Consider the following 26147-nt stretch of genomic DNA (forward strand, 5'->3'; position numbering starts at 1 on the left):
GTGATTTGTTGTGCTTGGCACGACAAACACTCCTGCACGACAGCAATTTCAAACTCTAGATTGCATGGCTTGTGCTACAGCTCATTCACTACCTCCTGTGACACAATCTTTCCTCAGCAATACCATTTAGAAAAATGGACGCTACCGAACGTGTGGCCAGGAGTATTTTTAACAAGTTGGTTGCTCCAGTAGTTCCATCTGCCTTTGTAAAGCTCCAGATACAGAGTCCAATCTCTGACAGTACTGGGCAAACGGCACTGAGTGGGATGATATGCCCAGGCTAGTTTTGCCACATGGTACTGGATTATTTACTGCATTGTGTGTGTGTATATATATATATAATACATATAATGCTGTCATTTCTCCCAATTCATTATTTTTTTAACCTGATGCCAAATGCGGTTTCAGTAGTTGGCATCAAGATTGGATATTAGTTAATCACAATAATCTTCACCTGGTTCTTGTAGAATCACAAGTGAAATACGTGTTCAAAGGAGCAGTTAACCTTTTCTGGTTTTCATTTGTCTTGGGAATTTTCATTTCTGCTGTTAAATCCTTCCGAGTTATGTTTGTGTGCAACCGTATGAAAGTTGTAAGTTTCCCCTCGTGTTGACTGCCTGTAATAGAAAATGCAGTTTACCATTTAGTGCCTTATACTGCTCAACAGGTAAATTGCAGACTATCTAGTGCCTTATCTCTTCAAATTGATCTGCAGTGGTTTCTTGCTGCACAGTGGCTCCCGTCAAAATGCAAAATGGATCCATTCTTTCCATTTTGACAGAGGGCAGAAAATAGTTTTTTCACACATTCAGGACCTTACTGTCTCTTCCATTTGGTGCTGTGTTTAGAGAATTTGATATTCTTGCTTGTCAGAGCTGTGATATGTGAATGTGTTTTGTGTCTGTTGAGTTGAGTCTGTTGTATTGTCAGGAGTTAATAGAAAATGTTACAGTATTTTTAACCTCACTCACTCTAGGACGGGTAGAATTATTTTCCTCATGTCCTAAGTTCATGGGACCAGTGATTAATTTTTTGAAGACTGATCCTTCTCTGGGCTTCTCACAACACATTTGTTTTGAGAAATGGCGACCCATAACATGTGAATCAGTCATACTCTTGTCAAGCTGCGAGTTTCACATATTTTTAATTGAGTATGTAACCAAAATTAGTTTCAGTGAGGGCTGTGCTAACTTCTTTATTACTACAGTTAGTGCTGTATTAGCTAAAATCTTTCATGGTGAATGGCAAGAATGGCATTCAACATTTGGGAAAATTCTGGAGAGGAATTCTTTGCGAGTCCTCTGTGTGCTGTAACCTAACAAAATATTTTGAGGTGTAGGTTTATCAAATGAAGAAAAGGCCTCCTTTATGCCAGAATACTAGCAATCGCAGCTGTGTACTTCAATCTACTGGCACAGTGCTGCCTGGTTCCAGCATGTTTCAACTGTAAATTCTTCATGTTGCCCAAATATGTCCTCCATTGAAACATTGCTGCAAAAAACAATTTGTTTAAATATGAGTTGTGTAAACTGTATCTGCTTAAACTGCTTTAAGTTTGATATATGTGGATACTGCAAAGCAATGTATCTTATTATTGCTTAATCTAACTCAAATCTATCAATATCATATTTATTTTTATTAGGTCCAGAAATAAATATCTCCTTAATGATCGCCTTAATCCAGAGGCCATTTCCTTCCAAATTCCATAATCTCTAAAATCTTTCCTCAAAGATTTTATGTCGGTGAAGGAATTTTTTTATATCAATTTTACGTCAAAACACAGTTTAAAACCAGAAACATTCAAAACAAAATATTTTTTTCATCCTCTTCCCCTCCCCATTTTATCAATATTTAAATACCACGCTCTTTGCAGTCCAGTGCTTGTGGCATTTACATTGAATCACCTGGTTGATAAAGTATGAAAGTGAATATGAAAATAAAGGCTGGAAAAAATATATACTTCATCTGATGTGAATTAGTATAGATGTGTCAGTGAATTAGATAGTAATCCATGATGGGGCGAGTTGTTGACAGTAAATAAGCTGCTCAGGTTTCCCTCTCGTGGTTTGTTACCTGAGCCGTCCAATTGGATTATACCCACATACAGTATATGCAGTTCTGATCGCTATGTTAACCTTTACCAGCAGCACAATTCAGATCTCCTGAATCTATATTACTAATTTGGTGATTTTGATTGATTTCCTAGTGTGTGTGTGTGCGTGTGTTTGGAGAGGTGGGTATAGAGCTCGTGGAAAATACAGCTGTAGAATCTAAATGCACAGATGACCCAATAAGAGGATCAAGTGTATTGTTGAGGTTAACAGCTGTCAGACTGTTATTGTATTAATTTTGGTGTGGCCTGTTTTCAGAACCTCTCATTGAATAATGATGCTGAATGCCTGACGTGTGTGATTCTATTATGTTGTGCCACGTGCTTCATTTTTACTTTGAAGTAATCTTCCCCCTAAAGCCTTTCATTTCTAACTATTTTTATTAACCAGGTAAATGGCAACTAGACCGCAAGCTCTCTGGCTCTGTTACAAAGTTTGCCTTGTTTATACTGCTTATCAAAGATCAAATTTTCACTCTGCAAAGGTCATTTACTTAATACTATTGTTTTAATTCAGAAAGTTTTGTCATGATAGTCTCCGATTTACTGATATTGTCAGTAAATTTGAGGGGAGTCGGTTTTGTGATCTCATTGATTCCTCACTAAACAGAGTCTGTTAGGCAGTACATTTCAGCAGGTCTGACAAAGTGCACTTCCTCAGTGCCGCTGATGCTTTATACAGTTGTCCTCAGACGTGACAGATACTCTTGAGATTTTGTACGTGGTGCATACAGTTTACTCATGGCATTCTTTTCCAGTGCTTAAGCCTCTGTGAGCACTATTTCAGGAATACCTGACACATGTCTTTTTTTATATACACTGCCTTATAAACTTTTTTTTAAGCTGTTTTTGATGGGAGGGTGAGGGGAAATATAGACCTTGTGGTTACTTCTCTTATTTTACTGGTATTTCTAATTGCATTTCTTGCATGTTTGTAACCATGAGACTTTATAGCCTAATTATATTATTTATTCACATTGCATGATATGTATTATTTTTAAGCAAATGTAAACCCATTGCTAAGTTGGAAGTTGCACCTAGTATGGTTTTATGCCTGCTGTAGTGGTTTGTGCACGTTTTGCAGGAATTCTCCAACAGGTTCCTGTACTCCATCTTGTGTTCCCTTGTTCCAAGTCCTGCTATTGAACCATAAACATTGCAATGTACTTTGCATTGAAAACATTAGGCTACTTTCCAGACGATTCAACATTAGTTACAAAGTTCTGAAATATTTCAATTTAGAAACGCTTGTTTTGAGGTTATTCTGTTAGGAATTCCACTTCGTCTGTGGGAATTTTTATGGCAAAAGACAGCAGAAATCAGCTATCACTCAACCCTAACATGAATGTGTTTAAGACTGCTAGTAACACTACTAGAGAGTGTCTATTTGTTGAGCCCATCACTGGTTACCAAGGGATGACAGTCACTATTCTGATGCTTTCCTGATCTTTTTCTGCTGCAGTTCACCACATTGGTTCATTTATTGTTAAATTATCCTCCAAAGTCACTATTGGGTATTATGTAGCATGAAGTACCGGATGCACGTTTTGAAATGTGCGTTCGTGTCAACTGGACTGTAAAGATATACTGTGTATGATTTAGATTTTGGTATCTATCCAGTGGGATATGATCTCATCCTCACTTGCTGAACTGAATAGAACTGAGATGTGACGTTATCAGGCTAACCCCCTTTTGGATGTTAAATCCTATTCACCGTGACTGTATTTTATATCACAAATCACAAGAAAAAGGATTTGGGCTTGGAATTTGAAAGCATAAGGTCTTCAGTTCCAAGCAGAATCTAGGAGTGGTAAAGTGGAGAGACCTCTACAGTTTTACAGTCAAATAAAAGCTACAGAACAATCGTACTGCAACTGTTAGAATGTTAACCGTAAGACTGAAAGGCTCCATTGATTACTGCCATTAATAGATCCAAGGACCCAAACTCAGAACTGGTTTGCCTAGATATTTCAAGATTAACCTGTAAGAAAAATATAGAGCCTTACATTTAAAGCAACGAAGAACATGTCTGGGTTTGTTCACAAACTCGAGAACTAGCAGCCTTAAACCTGTTCATGTCAGGGTTCAATGACAGCTGAGGTATGTTGCTCTTTGCCAAGGAATTCAACACTTTAATTGGCCTTGGTTTTCTTAAGCAGCAAATGTTTCTCCCCCCCCCCCCCCTTTTGTCAGTTTTGTTTGCTTTTGCCTGTTGGTTGATATCAGCTTCTCAAAACAAACACTTCTGAAATGAGAATTAATTCGGTGTATGTTGCGAAACCAATTGCAGCCTAAAATTATCTTGGTAGTATCCATGGCAACAGTATGTGTTTTTGTCCAGTTCCTATCATCAGTTAATCATGATACACAGTGAGTACAAGGCAGCGCGAGCACATCTGCATCACCAGGCAAGAAAGGCTGCTTACTGAGATTTGCATTATTGTGAAAAAATACTAAAAATAGGTCAGGAGAAAGAATCAACATAAGCCTTCTGTGGCTTTACTGATTCTCCTGTGGCTGCCTCACTGAGCTGAGCCCACATTTGCAATCTGGGATTTTGATACGGTTGAGATTTTTTGGTCAGGTTTTAAGGTAACTACTTTACATTAGAACTGAGATTTTGAGGACAGGACATAATCTGTTGACGTGGCACTTTGTGTTCTGTCAAAGGCTGCTGGAGCATGACTTCCTCTGCTCCATGCAGTCTTCTCCTCTTTTTACCCTTCTCTTTCTCCACCCCACCCCATGTGGCTAACTCGTGCTCAGGCACAACACCTCAACCAAGTGGCGGTTCTTGGTTGAGCCTCAGTGATATCAGCGAGCTGGGCAGATGTGGGAGACATGGCAGGAAAGCCCTCACCTGCTGTCCGCACATGTACTTTACAGAAGGACTCACTAGATAGCAATCTGGAACAGGAGCTCTGCCAATTTTACCTTCTCACCAGCTTTTGGACAAGATGACTTAAGCAAGTTGTATTTAGTTTGTTACCTCAACACATTTATTCACTCTGGGCAGTGACTTTACCAACCCAGTTGGGGAAACTCAGCGCAGTTTACTGTTCTTTTATTGAATGTAACTTGGGACAATAACCAGGGCTTTGGTGAGCTGTTCAACTTCACAACACATGGCATAAAACCAACAGGAAGCAACTTGTTATATAGTTAACTAAATATTTATTCATAACTGAGAAATCAAATCCTGGGTCAAAACTGAGACGGAAGTGACTTACTAAGCTATATGTTTGGTGCCTAGGATGTGTGTATTTTGCTTGCTCTTGATGATGGGTTACTAACTAGCCTGAAACGCTGTTTTTGTGTATGCAGTATTAATCTCAAAATAAAATATCAAATTTGGTGCCCGTTCCTTTCCTGCTTATTTAGCATCTTCTGTTTGATTGTAAACAACTGGTTTATGTCAGTTTTATTCACCGAGGGTGCATGTCTTGAAAACCATTCGTATCGCTTGGAGCAATGGATTTTATGTTCAGAAAGGCTCACAGAGCAACCTCGCTGAGCAGTGAAAATGAGCAATTGATGGATTAAATACATTCAGGAGAGGAGTGCAAACTTGAGACCCCTTCAAACATCTAGAAGTGGGTTATACAATGGGCTTTCAAAGGCCTGGACATCAGAAATGTTGCTCACTCTCATAGGCAAATACAAACAAGGTAAAATTCATTTTTGTAACATCCTTGGTTTAGAAATGTGAGAAGGCAGAAATGCTTATTCTTCTGCACAAGAATATCACCAGACCTGAGGGAAACGTCATAACATTGACTGGATGAACTTTATTCTTTGGTGTTCCAGAGTTCAAGTGTGTTCATCCATGAGAATGATTACCACAGAATTACACTAATCTCAGAGGCTCTGAAGCCCTCTTGTCAGATTGGTGCAATGTGTACATTTTAGACACTGGCAATCTATGGTCTGGTCTAAGCAAAAGGAGAGCCGAGAAGATTTTTTTCACTCCCAAGTTGATGGGTTGTGGAATGCCCTGCCAAGTAAGGTGGGTTGTGGGTTTAAAGAGGGAAATAAATGGCCATGTGAAGTTTAGAGGCTTGAAGGGGTTTGGGGATAGGGCAGGGCAATGGGATTGAGAAATGTATCTTGTTCTGAGAGCCGATGCAGACTTGCTGGGCTCAGTGTCCTCCTGCACTATAAATTTCTATGGTCGGTAAATGAATAACAACAACAAGAAGATTCCATTTATAGAGCGCCTTTCATGTCGGGAGGACGTCCCATGGCGCTGTACAGTTGGGTCAGGACCCGAGCATTGGGGGGAAATGGTCAAGGTGAGGGGAGGGAAGGGAGGGAGCGAGGAGGGGGGAAATGGTCAGGGTGAGGGGAGGGAAGGAAGGAAGGGAGCGAGGAGGGGGGAAATGGTCAGGGGGAGGGAGCGAGGAGGGGGTAGAGAGTCGAGAGGGGAGCTGAAGGCGCGGTCAAACAGAAAGGTCTTGTGACCGGCCTTGAAGCAGGAAAGGGAGGAGGCACTGGGGGATAGAGTTCCATAGCCTCAGGGCTGAGAGGCTGAAGGCCCGGCCACCGATGGTAGGGCGGTTGGGACGGGGGATGTGGAGCAGTCCGGAGCCAGAGGAACGGAGGGTACGGGCAGGTAGGTAGGGGGATAGTAGGTCGGAGAGGTAGGAGGGAGCAAGGCCGTGAATGGCCTTGTAGGTGAGGATGAAGATCTTGAAATCAATCCTCTGGGGGATGGGGAGCCAGTGGAGGCGAGCGAGGGTGGGAGTGATGTGGTCGCGGTGTCTGGTGCGGGACAGTACACGAGCTGCAGAGTTCTGAATGACCTGCAGTGTGGAGGGAGGTGGCGGGAAGGCCGGCGAGGAGAGAGTTCCCATAGTCCAGCCTTGAGGTGATAAAGGCGTGGACCAGGGTTTCAGCAGCGTGAGGGGTGAGGTAGTGCCGTAGTCTGGCGATGTTCCGGAGGTGATGGAAGGCGGTGCCAGTTGTGGCGCGGAATTGAGGAAGAAAGGACAGCTCAGGGTTGAACAGAACCCTGAGGTTCCTGACTGGCTTTGAGAGGTGGAGAGTGCAGCCTTGGATGCTGATGGTGTCAGCGCCTGAGGTGCGGAGGCGCTGACGTGAGCCAATCAGGAGGGCCTCAGTTTTGCGCACGTTGAGCTGAAGAAAGTTGTCTCTCGTCCAGGACTCGATGTCGGACAGACAGCTGTCAGGACATTGGTGGTTGTGGAGTTGAGAGTAGAGGAGGAAAGGTAGAGTTGGGTGTTATCCGCATACATGTGGAAGTTAACCCCATGTCTGCGGATGATGTCACCACAGGGGGAGCATATAGAGGGTGAAGAGGAGGGGACCGAGGACAGAGCCCTGAGGGACACCACACGGGACAGTGTGGGGGGTGGAGGAAAAGCCATTCGTGGAAACAAAGTGAAGACAGTAGGAGGTACGACCTAAACCACTCAAGGACAGCGCCTCGAAGGTTGAGGTGGGAGGACAAGCGGTGGAGTAGGATAGTGTGGTCGACCGTATCGAATGCTGCCGATAGGTCGAGGAGGATGAGGAGGCAGAGGGAGCCCTGGTCACAGATGGTCAGGATGTCATTGGTGACCTTGACCAGGGCAGTTTCTGTGCTGTGGGCAGCACGGAAACCCGACTGAAGGGGTTCGAATAATGAATGGGTGGAGAGGAAAGAGCGCAGCTGGGAGGCCACAACTCGTTCCTGGACCTTGGACAGGAAGGGGAGGTTGGAGATGGGCCGGTAGCTTGATAGCTGCGACGCATCAAGGGAGGGTTTTTTCAAGGTGGGAGTGATGGTGGCAGTTCTTAAGGGAATGGGAACGGAGCCAGAGGAGAGGGACAGGTTGACGATGTCTGTGATATGTGGGGCAAAGAGGTGGAGCTGGGAGATAAGGAGTGGAGTGGGGATGGGGTCAAGGGAGCAGGTGGTGGGTTTCAGCGATAGGATGAGTTTGGTGACAGAGGTTGGGGAAACGCATACGAAAGTGTGTAGGGGAGGATGGGTAGGAGTCGGAGGGTGGGAGGGAAGGGGTGGGGGGTGGGTGGATGTTGGAGGGGAAGTGACCGTGGAGGTGTGTGCTGAACCAGGGGGAGGAGCGAGAGTAGGAGACAGTACGGGAGGTGATGGGGGCAAGAGTATCGAGTGTGGAGGAGAGGGTGTTGTGGAGGAGGGTGAGAGGAGAAGAGGGGTCGGTGAGGGTTAAAGGCCAGAGGGAGAGGAGTTCAGAGGACTCCAAGGCAGCGGTTAGGGATTGTGGGGGTAACTTCTTCCAGGGGAGGTAGAAGATGGTGGTGTGTCTGCTGGAGGTGGGGAGGGCGGTGGAGGTGGTGAAGGAGATGAAGTGCTGGTCGGAGACGGCCTTGTCGGTGATAGTGACATCCGAGACACTGAGGCCCCGGGTGATCACCAAGTCGAGTGGGTGGCCGTGACTGTGAGTGAGGGAGTTGATGTGGAGGGAGAGGTTGAGCGAGGAGAGCAGGGAAGAGAAGTCTGAGGAGATGGCGCAGGAGGGGTTGAAGTGCAGGTTGAAGTCGCCCAGGATGATGAGGCGATCAGAGCAGAGGCAAAGAGATGTAAGAAGTGTCGAAATATCGGAGATGAAGGTGGGAGAGGTTTTAGGGGGCCGGTAGAGGAGGAGGATTTTGAGCGAGAGGAAGGAGGGTGAGGTGCTCGAAAGAGGGGAAAGAGCCAGAGGAGTAGGGGGATAGGGCAAGTGGTGTCCTTGAGATAAGGGCTACACCACCGCCACGGCGGTTGGGGCGAGGGATGTGGTGGGAGGTGTAGCCGGGTGGCGTGGCCTCCGTGAGGGGGAAGGTGTCGCCTGGGGTGAGCCAGGTTTCCGTTAAGGCCATGATGTCAACCTCTCATCAAGGATGAGATCGTTGATGACCAGGGCCTTATTACAGAGGGAGCGGACGTTTTGTAGTCCGATGTGGAGGGAGCGGTTGACAGAAGGGTGTGTGGGAGGGAGGGGGGTCCAGGTTGTGAAGCAGGGGTGGGGGAAATTGGGGATGAGGGAGGAGAGGTTGGCTCCCCGGGTCTGTGTCCGGGGTGGCTGGCGAGTGTGGTGGGGAATGGGGCAGTTGGTGTGGCTGCTGCTGGACAGCCAACGCCGAGTGCCACGGTGAGCCCGGCGGAGGATTCCCAGGCTGGAACAGAGGGAGGTTGTGGGAGGGTCAAGTGGGAATAGAAGGCGAGAGGGACGGAGAGAGAGGACAGAGTGGGAGAGATGCAGAGTGGGGAGGGTTTGGGGGGAGGGAGGAGGTGAGGGGGCTCGGGTCAAAGCGGCAGCCGTAGTGCGCACGCGGGGACCGGGAGCAAGCAATCAGGTGGATGGCATTATCCCATAGGCTGGGGCAGCCGACCCAACAGGACCATGATGGGCTCTGATGTGAGCCCTGGGGGTCGCAGAGGTTTTTTTTGTTTTGTTTTGCGCGCGCACACTCCTGAAAACTATGACGTCAGCGGTTCCCCCGCTCCGCCCCCACCCCTTCCCTCCTCAGCCCCGCCCCCCCTGGCTGCACTCCCTGCCGTCGCGACCTTAAATACCTGGGTAGGTGGGCCCAGGCTCCTCCTCGCGCTGTCCTGCCGCCGCTCCCCGTGTCCCCGAGAGAATAAGCGAATCAGGTCAATAAAGTTTTGATTAGATCTGGAATATGACTTTATAAAAGATTGCCAAACATTGCCCACTATCACCATTCCTATTTAATGTCTTGAATGATGGAGTGCAGGGGAGTAATTTGGACAGCCCTGTCAAAAGGCCGGCTCGGACACGATGGGCCGAATGGCCTCCTGTGCTGTATAAATTCTATGATTCTAAGTTGGATGACAGTAAAAGGATTGTGGTGTCTCTTCCAGACAATCCAATAGGTTACAGTACATTCTGCTGATAAGTGATGATCAGGTCATTTGGGGATCTTGTGCACTATCTTGAACAATGGACCAACCCATCGGATATGATGGGTTGGGCCCAAAGTGCAGTAATTATGGCTCTTTATTCCTCAAGGAAAGACATGTAAGAAAGCTTGTGTATTGATTGTCCTCTGGTATTGATTGGATTACACAAGTTATAATCCATTCATGTTTCAGAGGTCATTAAAGTGGAACCATCTGACGGTATTGCTGTTAGTTGCACTATGATAAATGGTTGAGTTTCTGATTCCATTTTGTTTTCATTTCTGTTTTTATAAATTTGACAAATGCTGAGAAGGGAAAACGCTTCAGAGTAAACTTGGGAATTGGAAGGTGACAAAGGTAGGCAATATAAGCTGATGGTACAATCTTAAAAGGGGTGAAGGAACAGAGAGACCTGGGGGTTCATATAAGTAAAGCTTTGAAGGTGGAGGGACAGGTAGATAAAGCTGTTAAAAAAAGCATACGAGATACTGGGCTTTATAAATAGGGACAGAGAATACAAAAGTCAGGAAGTTATGACTGTTCAGTTCTGGGCACCACACATTAGGAAGGATGTCAAGGCATTGGAGAGGGTGCAGAGATTGACCAGGATGGTACCAGGAATGAGGGACCTCAGTTATCAGGAGAGGCAGAGAAGTGAGGATTATTCTCCTTGGAGCAGAGAAGGTCAAGAGGAGACGTAATCCAAGTTTTGAAAATTATGAGGGGATTCGATAGGGTGAACAGAGAGAAACTATTCCCACTGGCGGTGGGTCGGTAACCCGAGGACACCGATTTAAAATAGTGGTTAAAGAAGCAGAGGGAGGGAGGAGAAATGTTTTCAGACAGCGAGTTGTTGGGATCTGGAATGCATTGCCTGAAAGGCCGGTGGGAGCCGATTTGATAACAACTTTTAAGAGAGAAGTAGATAATTATTTGGGGAGGACAAGTTTGCAGAGCTATGGGGAGAGAGTGAGGGAGTGGGATTGCATTGGATAGCTCTTTTCAAAGACATTATTGGCCGAATGTCCTCTTTCTGTGCTGTATAATTCTAGACTCTATGAAGTTCGATCATTTGAGGATTTCAACAACAACAACTTGTATTTATAAGGCGCCTGTCATGTGGGGTAGCTTCCTGGATCGCTTGACAGTGACGGAGTCTGACACTGAGCCGGGGGGAGGTGACTGTAAGCACGGTCAAAAAGGAAGGTCTTTAGGCGAGATTTGAAAGTGGGGAGGGAGGGGGCAAGGATTGAGGGAGAGAGTTTCAGGGAGTAATGGCTGAAGGCACGGTCACTGATGGTGGAGTGGTGGGGACCAGGGACAAACATGAGCCCAGAGCCAAGTTTGTTTGTTAGGAATGAAAGTGGATGTCAATCCCCAGCAGCACTGAGACCTTACCTCATAGGCGGCGACAGCAGCTTTTACGATCTGAGCTGTGCAGACTCGCTGGCTCAGACTAACTGTGCTAATTGGATCTGAAACTCCGGAGGGGTTTATCGCACGGCACAGCATGTCTGGACACAAGGCAAAGTCAATGACATAATTAGTTCAGACAGACTAATGCTGCAACAGATCCTTTGAAGGAATCAGAAACAATTATAAACCTCTATTTTTTCAAAGTTTCTATCAAAATCTTAAAGGTCAGCATGAAATACAGTTACAAGAGCCTATGTAATATGATAGGTTTCTTAAATTTGCAGTATATCCTGTTGAATAATCCTAAATGCCTGAGAACTGAACTTTTTGTGTTGTCTTGTCATTTACTGGAAGTAATAAAATCCTCAAATGATTTGTCATTTTCCATTTCCCAGATTTACTCAGAAGCATTTTGATTATTCAACAGGATAAACTTAAGTTTTAAGAAACCTAACCCAACGTGACTTTTGTAACCGTACTTCATGATGCCCTTAACAATTTTTATATAAACTCCTAAACATAGATGTTTTTTATCCCCTTTGCACCCCACTTTCCAGCACCTTGGGGTGATCTCTCGACGTGAAAGGTGCTATAGAAATGTAATTGTGTATTGTATTATGCTCCTAATTATTTTAAATTCACATCCCCTTATCTGCAAATCACCTACCAACGGAAATTAACCTCTGCTCCAATGGAATGGTTCCTATCCTCTCCAGCCTGTATCCCCTCATCTATGGTATCAACCTAGTAAATCTACATTCCCTATGTATATTTGTGGATGACACAAAACGACATGATGTTAGAAATTGTGAAGAGTACAATACAGTTTACACATATATAGCACCTTTCACGTCAAGAGGACATCTCAATGATAATCCTGACTAGGCACCAGGATGGTGAGGAGGGGAGGGTGGACTGAAACATGCTCAAAGTCGTTTTGAGGCACATCTTGGCAGTTGGGAGTATGTATATTCTAAAAGGGGAAGCACTAGGATGGGTAAATCAGCAAAGAGAACTCTGGGATTAAAACCATATATCATTAAAATCAACTTCACAGCTACAGTGAGCAGTCATCAAGGCAAAGGGTGTCACATAAAAGTGAGGTACTTCTTCAGTTATAATAATAATCCTTGCTTTTGATATGGTGCTTTATCATGTCATTGAAACGTCTCAAAGTGCTTCACAGAATTTACTGTAAAATGAATTGACCATATATTTTGTGGGTGAAACGTGGCAGCCAATTGTGCACAGCAATGTCCCACAAACACTCGTGGACTGAGTGACTAAATTATTTTTATTTAGTTATTTTTGATGAGATTATTGTCCCTGGAAAGCGATCTGCCAATCAACTAACAACTGGATTCCTACTTACTGCTCGGTAAACAGAGGCGTGTGGAGTAAGGAAACTTGCTTAAGATTTCACTCTGCCTGGGAATACAGAGTCAACCTCATTTGTATTCAGTTTTGTACACCAACTCTCAGGAAGGATATACCAGCCTTGGAGACTCTCCAGTAGTGGTTCACTATTTTAATTTTCATTTGAAGCAAAGTCTAGGGGGCTTTACTTCAAATAAAAGTCAAGGTTAAAAGGGAGTTATCTTCCTTTGTTCCTTAGAGCAAAGGAGGGTAAGATGTGATTTGATTGAGGTATTTAAACTAATTAAAGGAATTGAAAGGTTAGATAGTGGATGACTCTTTGGTAGATGGATCTATTACAAGAAGGCAAAAGGTTAAAATCAGAACTAAGATGATAAGAACTGAGGTCAGGAATCATTTATTTTACAATTGTTTCTGTGAAGCATTTTGAGACATCTCAGCGACATAATACAATAAAACATTTCATTTGTATAGCGCCTTTCAAGTCGAGAGGAAGTGAAAGGCTCTGTACAAATTAGGTGTTTCACGTCCCGAAGCACTATATCAAATGCAAAGATTATTATTATTACAAAGAGAGTTGTAAAATAATGAAGGGTCAGCCCCAGAAGGCTATAGAAGTGGAATCAATTGGGATATCTAACAGAGAGACAGAAAGATACTAAACACAATTGAACTGGTGAAACAGCATGATGGGCTGAATGACCTCTTGTTCCTGTTTTCCAATGTTCTATCCTTTCAATGAATGGAAATCCTTGTAACTTTCTGTCCCAGTCACCGAGATGGCCCAGGGCCACTAAACTAGCTCCTCCACAAAGGCTGGAGTAGAGGGATTTTTTTCTTCTGTGTTCTGTTGGTTTGAATATTAACACTCTAAAAACAAGGACATGCTTTGGAAAAAAATCAAACAAACCTGTACAGGAGCCAAAACAAGCAATGGATGGCTGTGGATTAAGGTTTAACATTTTGGAATTTTGCCTGATGTGCACATTCCTTTTGAAGCTATCACATTACTCTTACATTTTCGTTCAATGTTTAACTTTCTGCCAGAAAAACAAATTAAGCCGGCACTGACACTGTACAGGGTAGATGCTTATTCTTTGTTGTGATTGTGGAGAAATCTCTTCATTTTAACAGGCAAACGGGACTCAGCTGTAATCTACCTGCTCCACAACAACAACAACTTGCATTTGTACAGCTCCCTTCACACAGGGTAGCGTCCCGGAGTGCTGGACAGTGATGGAGTCTGACCCCGAGCCAAGGGGAGAAGGAGTGGGGGAGGTGACCGTAAGCACGATCAAAAAGGAAGGTCCTTATGTGGGATTTGAAAGTGGGGAGGGAAGGGGAATGGCACAGGGATTGAGGGAGAAAGTTCCAGAGTTTCAGAATTTAGCAATCTACCTGCTCCAGCAAGCCTCAAATCAGCAGTATTTGGTTCCACTAATTATGTTCCTAATGTTATTATTGACCCTTAACTCACCTCAGATATGTTTACTCACTGGGCCAGAGGAATGCTTGGCCACGATGTCTGGTGTTGAAAAATGTATTAAGAATGTCAAACACTATCTAAAGCCTATCGGTTTTTCAATTCAGAGATCAACTGTATCGTGTCAAATGTTCCGCAGAGTTGAAAATGTCTGAAGTAAGTTATTGCAGCCTTTTTGCACTTTAACTGGAGGTGCAATAAGGTCAATGCTATCCTCCTGGGGTGGGGTACATGTCTGAACTGGCTCCAAGGTGACGTGTTTGGCAACAGAATGATGGATTCAAACCAGCCCTCTGTGACGATCTTAGTAGTTCGGTTCCTGGGAGGTATTCCAGGGCACTGCTGATGACAGCACAGCCAGTCTGGCTCATCTGTGGGACTTGGAAGGGCAGACCAGTCACTGGGGACAGGGAGTCATCCCGCTCAGCACGTTAACCCTGCAAACCACAGCTCTAATGGGTAGGGTGGTCCTAAATGGACAATCAGTGGGAAAGCTTGCCAGACAGTGATATCAATGGCAAGCTATGTGGGTTTAGCTGGTTAAACCTCAGTGTCACCGCAAAGTGAATTGACTGTATATTTGTGGGCGAAATGCGGCAGCCAATTGCGCACAGCAGCGTCCCACGAACAGTCGTGGATTGAAAATGACCAATTTATTATTGTTTTGTTTTGGAGGGATTATTGTACACCAACTACCTCTGCTCCCTCAACACACCTGGCTCAAATTATACCTAACGGTCCATCGGCAGATCTGGCTGGACCACATCAAAACTTACCAGTCCACCCTCGCTAAATTGTCCTTCTACTCCAAAATAATCTTGGAGGCCAAAGACAACCCAGGCTCCTCTTCTCCATCAACAACCGTGTCCTCCGCCCACCCTCTCACGTCTCACCCGTGCTCTCCTCCAACTCCAATGACTTCCTCAAGCCCAATATCAATAGGGTTCGCTCGGCTATTCTGCCCTTCCAACTGCTACCCTCTACCCCTCACACCTTCACACTCAGGCCTCTCTCTACCCATTCCTCTCTCCACACTTTTGAACCTGTCTCACTCTCCTCTCTCATCAACATCATAACCCATATGAAACCGACCACTTGCTCCCTCGACCCCATCCCACCCCTCTCTTTACCTACCAGCTTAAGGTAGGAAGTTCCAGAGGTTCAGGACATATTGGCTGAAGGCAAGGATTCCTGGGCTTCCGTCTTGTACATGTTCAGCTGTAAAAAGTTGGCGCTCATCAAGGCCTTGATTTCTGACAAGCAAAGGGATACAAGATATATGGAAAATCAGGTCTCCTGAAAGCCATGGGGAATTGGCTGCAAGTGCCTCATGGCCATTAAGTAAAGCAACACTGTACCAACTGCTTCTTCCTCACCCTCTCCGCCCACACCAGTGGCCAAGCTTTTAGCCAGGATGTCCTTGCTCTCTGAAACACTCTCCAAAATCCCTTCACCACGTGAACCTCTTCCCGTTTTCAAAGTTTCCTTTAAAAAAACTAACTCCTTCACCTTGTCTTCAGTTAACGTGCTGAAATCATCCTCTCCCTTCATTTGCATGGTGATCCCTTTTATCTATGCAAATCTCTTCAACACATTACCTTGGATCAGAGGTGTTATATAAGTGCAAGTTGTTATCTTATTGTGTTAAAATACAATTGGAACAGAATCATAGACGTTTCAATAGGGAAGGGCATTCAGACCATTATGCAACTCTTGTGCTAGCTCCGGAGATAACTGCTCTAATCCAATTTTTTCTCTGTTTTTCTCCATTCTTTTTCAAAGTTGTTTTTCAAAAATATGATTCCCTTTTATGAGACAATTGGCTCATAAAGCTCATAAGCATTTGATTTAAACTGGACCTCAATACTGTAATATGATGAAGGAGATCTAGAATGGATTTTTTTTAAAAAAGACAGTATTTAGCTCAATTGTGTTTTCTTAAAAACGTAATTTAAAATATTTTGTGGGGTTTTTAGTGAGAAAATGAGCACCTCTGTATAGCCTGACATTAGCAATACAATACAACTTACATTTATTAATGTCTCAAAGCAGTTTACACTGATGGCTAGGCAGCCAAGCTAAATAGGGGTGGGTGAGAGGTGGAGAGGAGAAAGCTCAATCAAAGAGGTGGACTTTGAACATGGAGGTGGGGAGGGATGGGAGGGGAGAGAGAGTACGTCAGAGGAACTCTGGGACGAAGTTCCAGAGAGTGGGGCAGAATGGCTAAAAGTAGCCAGCAATTTAAATACATTATGTATAATGAGGTTTGAGTTCTGTACCATTACAGGGTTAGAATGAAGCCTATTTGTTAAGATATATACAATATAATAATCCTTGCATTTTATTATAGCACCTTATCACATCTTCGAGAAGTCTGAAAGCGCTTCATAGAAGATACTATAAAGTGAACTGACTGTATATTTCGTAGGCAAAACGCGGCAGCCAATTGCGCACAGCAGCATCACACAAACAGTCGTGGGTTGAGTGATCACATTATTATTGTTCTTTTTCTTGAAGGATTATTATCAGGCATGTGGAGTACGGAAACTTGCCAAAGGTTTCGCCCTGCCGGGAATCGAACCCACGTCTCTCGCTTGTGAGGCGAGTGCTCTAACCACTGAGCTGAAGGACTCGGACACTGAGCTACAGGACAGTGAGCTACTGAGCTAAATCTGGGTACAAATTCATGAAAGAATCCTGAATTCTCCTAAACAACCCCGCGTTTCTCGACACTGCACCTTCGCGCTTTACAACAACACCTGGGTTGAGCTGAGAGGAAGCTTTTAAAAAAAAACATTTTACAAAGTGGCGTTAAAGAGTTCTAGTGTTGCCACTTATACGTGTTGTCGCATCTAATGGGAACGCTTGCACTTTTAACCTCCGAAATAGTCATCTGGAAATTGTCACAAGAGAACATGAGATCAGAACAGAAGGCCAGAACAGCAGTTTAGAATATGACAAGAGAGAGAGAGCACGAGGAGACTGTACTGTGAAGCAAAAATGTCATTTTTCAAAGCAGAAGAGTTTTCGGTAAAACCTGTATTTTCTATTGTTTTGATTATTTACTGCTTTTAATGTCTACGTAGTTGAAAACTTATTTTAATTAGAAAAGAAGTTGGTGAGTCTCGTGATATATTTCTGTCCTTGTTTTGCGGACACAGTTTTATTGTGAGTTAGTTTGAGCCTGAACCTGTACCTACGTTAACAGAGCACAGAATATGCTCGGAAGGAACGAAACCTGGGTGTAGATGAATTTGGTAGCTACCAAGAAAGGCGTTAGTGAATTCATTCAGTAGAGATAAGCCAGACAATTGGAAACTGTGACTGTTGGAAAACTGCTAGGAATAAAACTGATGTGGCACACATGCTGGAGCCTGTGGGCCGGCAACAAGCTGACCCGCATGGAAAACAGCAGCTCCCAGCTTAGTGAGCTGCTATCAAGCTGGAAATCATTAATACGGGATAGAGATACACCAATCCCCGACACGCTCCAGCTTGTTGGGATCCTCGACAACAGTATTACCTGGCAACTGACAGAAATAATAATGATAATCCTTGCATTTGATAGAGCGCCTTCTCACTCTCAAAGGGCTTCAAAGAATATATTGTAAAGTGAATTGACTGTGTATTTTGTTGGCAAGAAAAACGTGGCAGCCGATTGCACACAGCAATGTCCCACAAACAGTCATGGATTGAGTTACCAAATTATTATTTTTTTCTGAAGGGATTATTACCCTTGGAAAAGCGATTCGCTCATCAACTAACAACCGGGTTCATACTTACTGCTAGGTAAACAGGTGTGTGGAGCGAGGAAACTTGGCCGATATTTCGCCCTGCGCAGGAATCGAACTGAGATCCTCTCGCTTGTGAGGCGAGTGATCTAACCACTAAGCTACAGGACTGCATGGCATTCTCAGGTTTCGTTTTTTTAATGCTGGAAAATAGTCTTAGTGGGTTCTGAGATCAATGAGCAGAGATCTAAATCTGTTCAACGTTCTAAATTCACTTCTGAGTCAGACATCGACCTGCTGAACAGTCTCCTTGAGCTGCTATATTGGTAACATGGATTTTCCAGTAGATGAAAGAAACTAGAAACTCGGATGGGTATTGTAGGTTTGAAAATTTTGATTAAGTGCTTGATCTGCAATTTTTTTTCTCTTTTCCAAACAGGTACAGAAAGATTCCCTGTGGTTTCAAGTATCTGTATGCTACGCAACTCATATCTTCTTGCTTTCTTTTCTTTGTTTTTGTAATATAGATTTGTGTTATTTCATTGTTAAAAACTGTGGTTTGTTTAATAAAAATTAACATATTTTAAAAAAGAGCTTTAAAATGTTTTAAAAAAAGTCACAAATGCTTTTGTAACCCATCCCCGAACCATTACAGTAAAACTCACGTAAGTTGTATCAGTCGGGACCATAACATTTAATATGACTTTTAACATATAATATCCCTCTCACCCGGCTCGGAATTTGTTTCCCGTGTTCTTTCAAATGAAATACTGAGCATCCTGCAGGTCTTCAATGCAGCCGGTAAGTGAGGTAATGGTGTTATTAGTTCGATGATTTCTATAGGATTTAGGATTATTTGTGACCAACAAAAGATTCCGATTTATCAGTTTATCCAACATAAAATACGACTAGGGCAAAGAAATGTAAGCATTTTGAGTTCGACTTTAATTAAAAAGGGAAGTTCTACCACCCTTGCAGTTGCCACTGCAAACTAGAAACAATTTATTGCTTAACCTCCTGTAATGTTGTAACATACAGTCAGTATATTTGTGAGCTGCTGTATTGGTTATTGACTGATCTGATGTTGCTTGCCATCTTCCACATGCTTACACAAATGGGAAGCTCTCAGCCAGACATTATAACATTATAAATATAACATTATATTTCTGTTTTGGAAGCTATAGGAGGCGGCCATTAGGCCCATTGAAATCTATCAGGCCCTCTACTATTTTGTTAAGTACTGGCAACTAGTTATCTTTTTTGGTCAGCCCGGTCTGACACATGCAGAAACCCATTTAAAGAGTATCCAAACTTACACATGGAAATTTCCATGTATTGGAAGGAAATGCTCCCTAGAGGGACACATTCTCTTTACCTAATCCCGGAACGTATGAGGCACAGACTCTTTATCTTTCTAATCCTGTTTCCTAACCTTTTTTTAAAAAAAAAGTATTATATTCATTTCAAATAGTGACTTTAATGGTCACCTGAACAGGTAGATGGGACCGCATTTTAATGTCTTAAGTGAAGGATGGAATCTCCAATGCAGCACTACATTGGAGTTTCAGCCTAGACTACAAGCTACAAGTACATGCGTCTTAACCCCCAAAGCGTAGAGACAAGAGTTCTATTAACTGAACTAGGGTTGCCACTGAGTGTGACTTCTACACCAAGTCATACTCCAAGCTGGAAGCCCTGACTTTTCAGCGGGTTCTTTGCAAACCTGAAGATTCAAATCTGCTCACTATCAATTTGAGCATCTTATTGAAGTTGCTGAGATACAAATGCGTGATATGAGATATGCATGTAAAAGATAAGACATCTACTAGAAATTAATTTTCCAAGAGCTAAACCTAATCTGATGAAATGCATAATAGATTATGTTTTGTGTATTTAGTATTTACTGTGAAGTGTGGACGTTTGCTGGCATTTTTGCCGAGAAGGTAGAAAGTTGTGGGTTCAGGTGGACATTTTCTGAGGGAGCACACTTTGTTTGCAATGTTAAAGATCTCATGATATGCTGCAAAAGAAAGGAATGTACCTTGGCTAATAACCCTCCAGAATAATTAAACAAACACCATAGAATTCACAGACATTTACGGCACAGAGGCAGAGCCATGTGGCCCATCGTGCCTGTGCTGGTCCCCTCAAGACCAATCACCACATGGCTATTTATTGGAATCCAACTGAGTAAATAATAAATAATTCTTGCATATGATATAGCGCCTTATCACATAAGACAATATGTTCAGGGCTCAAAGTGCTTCACAGAATATACTGTAAAGTGGAGTGACTGTATTTTGTGGGCAAAACGCAGCAATGTCCCACAAACAGCCGTGGAATAAATTGACTGCGGCAGCTGCCTACAGGCACACACTCAGCAACAAGACAGAGGCATGGAAGGCAAGGCATGCTTCCTGTTGGAAGCATTTTAATAATAACAATCCTTGCATTTGATATAGCGTCTTATCACATCATCGCGACGTCTCAAAGTGCTTCACTTTGATATACTGTAAATCGAATTGACAGTGTACTTTGTAGGCAAGACGCGGCAGCCAATTGCACACAGCAGCGTCCCACAAACAGTCGTGGATTGAGTGACCGAATTATCATTATTATTTCACAAAGAGGAATGGTGAGCTGTGCTCCTGTTACAGGTGTTACAGCGGTTACCTCCTTCCTGCACCACAGCACAGCACAGCGCCCCCTCCGGCGGGTCACGCTGCAGATCACGTGCCCACCTCCGCCGCTCGCTCTGAGGCACGTGACATCGCCCGCCAAACAGCGCTCGCTTTCCCTCCGCTACCGGCCAGGCCCTCCGGTGACATATATATAAATATATATACAGTGTATATATAATATATATGTATACAAGCGACGGAGCTGGGCGACCGGCATTATCCGGTTGGTGGCTGGGTCGCGGCCTTGCTCACGACGCAGAGACGCACGCGGCACCTCCTCCTCCTCCTCTCAGGCAGCCCATGAGTCAGGTGGTCTCCGGCTAGCCAATCGCACCGCTCGGTGCGGGGATCGGCGTCACGTGCCGCCGGCTGTCCAACCGCGCCGCTCGGAGCGGGGAACGGCGTCACGTGCCGCCCGCTGTCCAATCGCGGCACTCGGTGCGGTGGTTGTCGTCACGTGCCGCCGGCTGTCCAATCGGCTCGGTGCTGGAGCAGTCGGGCCGAGCGGAGTAAGATGGACGCGGCGCAGAATGTTGTTCAATGCGCCACCGGGCCCGAAGTGATCCGGGGACAGGTGTTCGACACCGGGCCCAGATACACCAACCTCAGCTACATCGGCGAGGGCGCCTACGGCATGGTCTGGTGAGTGAGTGAGTGACTGAGGGTAGCGACAGGAGGAGGGGAGTGAAAGAAGGGACCGAGAAGAGATGAGCCCGGAGCTGAGAGAGAGAGAGAGAGAGAGAGAGAGGGGGAGAGAGAGAAGCCCGGGAGGGAGGGAGGGAGGGAGGGAGGAGGGGAGGGGTCCTTTGGTTGAGATTTGGATTAGGGGCTGTGTGTGTGTGTGTGTGTGTGTGAGGGGGGAGTGGGGGGGAGAGAGGAACAGCAAACCTCCGGAATGTATAACATGATCATTTCCTGGCGCTGGGATTGTGAAACAGCAAAATATTATTGGAAATGCGAATCGGGTCCAAAAGCAACGCCGAAAGGGACCTCTGTTAAGGTTTTGGGTGTGACTGTCTGTGCATCAGAAAGGAGGAGCCTGTTAGATAAGAGTTGTTTGTGGGTGGGGGGGGGGGGGGGGCAGAGTGGAGGGTTCCTTAGAAAGATGGGTTTTTTTTAGGGGAGAGAATGAGGAAGAGGGAGGAAGAGTTTTGTGGTTGGATGGATGGATGGGTGTGGATGGGGAAGGAATTGGGGTTGGGGTGATCGATGGGGCTCTCTCTTGGGCCTAAGGATTTGGAAGTGATGGAGTGCGAAAGGGGAGGGCTGAACCCGGGTTGGAAAATGCCTGGGATTGTGTGTTGGGGAGGGGAGGGGGGTGGTGGTAGCAGGGAGGTCCATAATCCTTGCATTTGATATAGTTCCTATTGTGTTTGTACCCCAAAGTGCTTCCCAGGTAATTGCTGTCAGATTGAAAGAGGGTGGAGAGTGGAGGCAATAGCTGACCGGGAAGGGTAGGGTGAGCAGATCAGGCGATATAGGATGAGTGGATTGGAGGGGCGCAGCTCAGGAAATAAATGTGGCCAGATTGTAAGAACCCAAAGGATTCTGTGATTATTATTGTGATTGAGGGTGAAGGGCTAAAAAGAGCAGTGGAATCTCGTAGTAACAATTACAATAAGAAATTCAAAATAACGCAACATTCACACACCAACATACAATATAAAACTAAAATCCATAATGTAATACTCTCGGCGAGTACTCTTTCATCGCAAGCCAGAAGACACGGGTTTGACTCCTGGGCGGGGTGAAACCTTAGGCAAGCCTTGTTACTTCTAACATCAATATTTACATAGCAGTAAGTAGGAACCCGGTTGTTAGTTGACTGGCGGATTGCTTTCCGGGGGTAACCATATCTCAAATTGGTCACTCAATCCACGATTGTTTGTGGGTCATAGTTGTGCGCAATTTGCTGCCGCATTTTGCCCACAAATTACAGTCCATTTAACATTCTATTCTGTGAAGTGCTTTGAGATACCTCAATGATGTGAAAAGGTGCTATATCAAATGCAAGGATTATTGTTATTATCTGCAGATAGGAAAGGGATCCCACTTACACATTGAGTCATGGATTTTACATTTTAAACATTACATTATGGATTTTAGTTTTATATTGTGTGTGTTGTGTGTGAATGTTGCTTTATTTTGAATTTCTTATTGTAATTGTTACTGACTTCCAGACATGCATATTTTTTTAAAAAATCATTTGCTTGGCGACATGTTGAGAAAGATCAAACAATCGTGCAGTTGCCTGATAATGTTTCCTAGAATGTCTTGGTACAAGTAGAGCAGCTTGGAGCCCAACTTCTGCAATTTAACTTGCAACAATTCTGTAAAACAGCACTGAATGGAGCATTAAAGGTAGAGTTTTTTTATGTTTGGCTTTTGTAGACATAGACAAGTGAGCAGGGAATTTAATTTCTTTCCTGAAATTTTCAGCTTTTTTTAAAAAAAAACGCCTAGAGCGCTGAAGTATTACACACACAATGTGAGCCCATCTTTAAAATGCTGATTAATCGCCATTTCTTGCATCAGATTGCTCATCTTTTTATTTCCCATGAAGATAACCCATAGCACTGTACAGTATAACCTATTGGGATTTGTTTGTGGAATGGAAGCCTAATTTCCAGGATCTCTTTGCTTCCTGGGCTATTCGTGAATTAATTTCTCTCACCAGAGTTGCTTTGAATCAACAATTGCAGTTCTGACACTTGTATTTTGATATCGGAAGTTGATTCATGCCAGTTAGCTGGAAATCGGAATTGTCTTTATGATATATTCCAATACGCTTTTCGTATAGTCATCTCATCTCGGCATGAGAATATATCATAAGCAATGCTATACTTTAGTTCACTATTGCAATGAAATTTACTTGATATTTTATTAATGGTTAGAATAAATATCTTCTGCTGTAACAGGGTGCCTTGAACTGACTAAAACCTATTGATTACATGCTTTAATTGCTTCTCTGCACTATTTGACCATAAATGATAATAACATTTTGTGACCATCCTTTTTATGACTCTTTTGATTATGAAAAGTCAACAAAATGCTCTAACCATGTCCCTTGGACTGTGCCACACCCTCTAATATAGCACTTATTAGGACACTCACCTGCTAGTGACGCAGTTTCTGAAGTTAACTTAAAACTTGTTCTGTCATTTCATCCTCTGCTAATCCATGTTAAAATGGTATGGTTTGAATTGTTGATTTATGTAGGTTTTATGCTTTCTATTGGACCATTTTTTTCTTTACACAAAATCTTCTATCCAATTGGAAAAAATAGGTTCCAGTATCTACCACTTTAAAACCAAGGCTTTTAAAGGTAAATATTTACTTTGCAGCTGACATTACTCTCCCCTTTCCCCCTTTATACAAACCACAGGTAAATTTTGTTTTCATCTGTTCAACAAATTATTTGTATGTTTCAGGTGAATTATAGAAAGACTTGCAGAATCAGTCGAACATCAGTTCAAGACAAAGTTCATGGGATCATAGCCCAAATTTGGCAATCATTTTCATTTTTGTGAAAATGCCATCAAATGCAGAAACTAATTTGTTATAGCTTCCCAAGGATATTTTGTTCAGCTGGGTGTCTGATGTAGGCAGCAACGCATCACCATGCTTAAGAGTTTCCAAACCAGACTAAGAGCTCCATATTTGTAAGCCATCTAGGCATGGAAAGTTCCCTGTGTCTGGAATGAAATGCCCAGTCTCTCTCTGGAGGGATGCACTCTTCTTATCTAATTCTGAAGACTTTTGAGTACAGGTTGGTGAGAACTAGGGTGACCTAGGCAGAGGGACAGGGTGTAATAATAATAATCCTTGCATTTGATATAGCGCTTTTCACGTCGGGAGGACGGCCCAAAGTGCTTCACAGAACACACTGTAAAGTGAATTGACTGTATATTTGTGGGCGAACGCGGCAGCCAATTGCGCACAGCAATGTCCCACAAACAGTTGTAGATTGAAAATGACCAATTTATTATTGCTTTTGGTTTTGGAGGGATTATTATTAGGCTCTGTGTGGAGTAAGGAAACTTGCCCAAGGTTTGGCCCTCTGCCTGGAATTGAACTCGGGTCTCTCACTTGCAAAGCGAATGCTCTAACCACTGAGCTACAGGACTCCATGTGGCAGAGAGAAAGAGAGATGGAGCAGAGAGAGGAAGAGATGGAGCAAAATTAAGCAAAATACATTTCCCCTGAAATGCCTTGCATTTTGCATTACAGTAGAACTGACTTCCTGAGCTATTCTTGAATTAATTTCTCTCACCAGAGTTGCTTTGAATTAATTCACAAGCCGAGAGCTGGATTGTGAACACGTGCCCAGACAATGTCACTCGCTAAATGATCTGGTGCTGGGTGTCGATACTGCATTGATGATTTTGCTCTTTGTTTAAAAAACCTGTTTAAAGGTTTAAAAATTCTGCTTTTATACATTGTTGTGGAGTCTATTCAAAGTGTTTTTATTCCATTGTTATGGATATCTGAAATTAAAATATTTTTGCGTTTCTATTTATCTTCTTGCACCTGTGCAGGCTCTCTGAAAGAGTTAGCCATTTAATCCCATTCTGCTCCCTTTTCTCCACATCCATTTATATTTCTCCTTTTCAGATATTTGATTCCCTCTTAAAAGCTATTATGGACGTTGCCTCCACTATCATTCTTGTTAGGTATCACTTTCCACGTCCTAATAAACCTCTAAATATTTTTTTTAAAAAACCCTGCCTTTTTGGATTGCTAATTATAATATTCCTTGCATTTGATATAGTGCTTTTCACGTCTTCTAGACATCTCAAAGCGCTTCACAGAATATGCTATAAAGTGAATTGACTATTTGTGGGTTAAACACAGTAGCCAATTGCACACAGCAGTGTCCCACAAACAGTCATGGATTGAGTAACCAAATTATTATTGCTTTTTTGAAGGATTATTGCCCCCGGGAAAGCGATCCCCCCAATCGACTAAGGGTTCTTTCTTGCGTGTGGAGTAAGAAAACTTGCCCAACATTTCACCCTGCCAGGAATCGAAGCACTTCACAGAATAGAATGCTAAATGGACTGTAATTTGTGGCAGCCAATTGCGCACAGCAGTTTTCCACAAACAGTTGTAGATTGAGTGACCAATTTATTATTATGTTTTTTAAGGAATTATTACCCCGGGAAAAGCCAACCGACAATCAACTAGCAATCTGGTTCCTATTTACTGCTAGGTAAACAGGCATGTGGAGTAAGGGAACTTCCCCCTACCGGGGGAAATGTTGGGCAAGTTTCCCTGCTCCACATGCCTCTGTTTATCTTGCAGTCAGTAGGTGTTTTCCTTGGTGTATATGCAATTAAACACGGTAGTGAACGCTGGACATTTTAGCAAAATAGTGCGTCAAACCTTAGAGTGTCAGTAAGATGTAACTGGCTGATAGCGCCTCAGCCCAAAATGCTCACACATGCACTTTCCTGCTGCA

The 26147-nt window shown here is 43.7% G+C and overlaps 1 protein-coding gene and 1 long non-coding RNA gene across 2 annotated transcripts in view; one reads left to right on the top strand and one right to left on the bottom strand.

The window, feature by feature from the left end:
• Positions 1-298: 298 nt before the first annotated feature.
• LOC121849552 lies at positions 299-20821 on the bottom strand. Its single transcript, XR_006085255.1, has 3 exons — positions 20679-20821; positions 15409-15527; positions 299-617 (listed from the first exon to the last, which is right to left on the bottom strand). It is a non-coding gene; the product is annotated as an uncharacterized LOC121849552 (long non-coding RNA).
• Positions 20822-21137: 316 nt separating this feature from the next.
• The window catches only part of mapk1 (mitogen-activated protein kinase 1), a 55977-nt gene continuing 50967 nt past the window's right edge, over positions 21138-26147 (top strand). The window contains exon 1 of the mRNA XM_042337239.1: positions 21138-21328. Coding sequence (XP_042193173.1) covers positions 21201-21328 — 128 coding nt within the window. The 5' untranslated portion in view covers positions 21138-21200. The remainder of the gene's footprint in view (positions 21329-26147) is intronic.

Source organism: Callorhinchus milii, unplaced genomic scaffold (assembly GCF_018977255.1).
Source record: "Callorhinchus milii isolate IMCB2004 unplaced genomic scaffold, IMCB_Cmil_1.0 Scaffold8, whole genome shotgun sequence".
NCBI lineage: Eukaryota > Metazoa > Chordata > Chondrichthyes > Chimaeriformes > Callorhinchidae > Callorhinchus > Callorhinchus milii.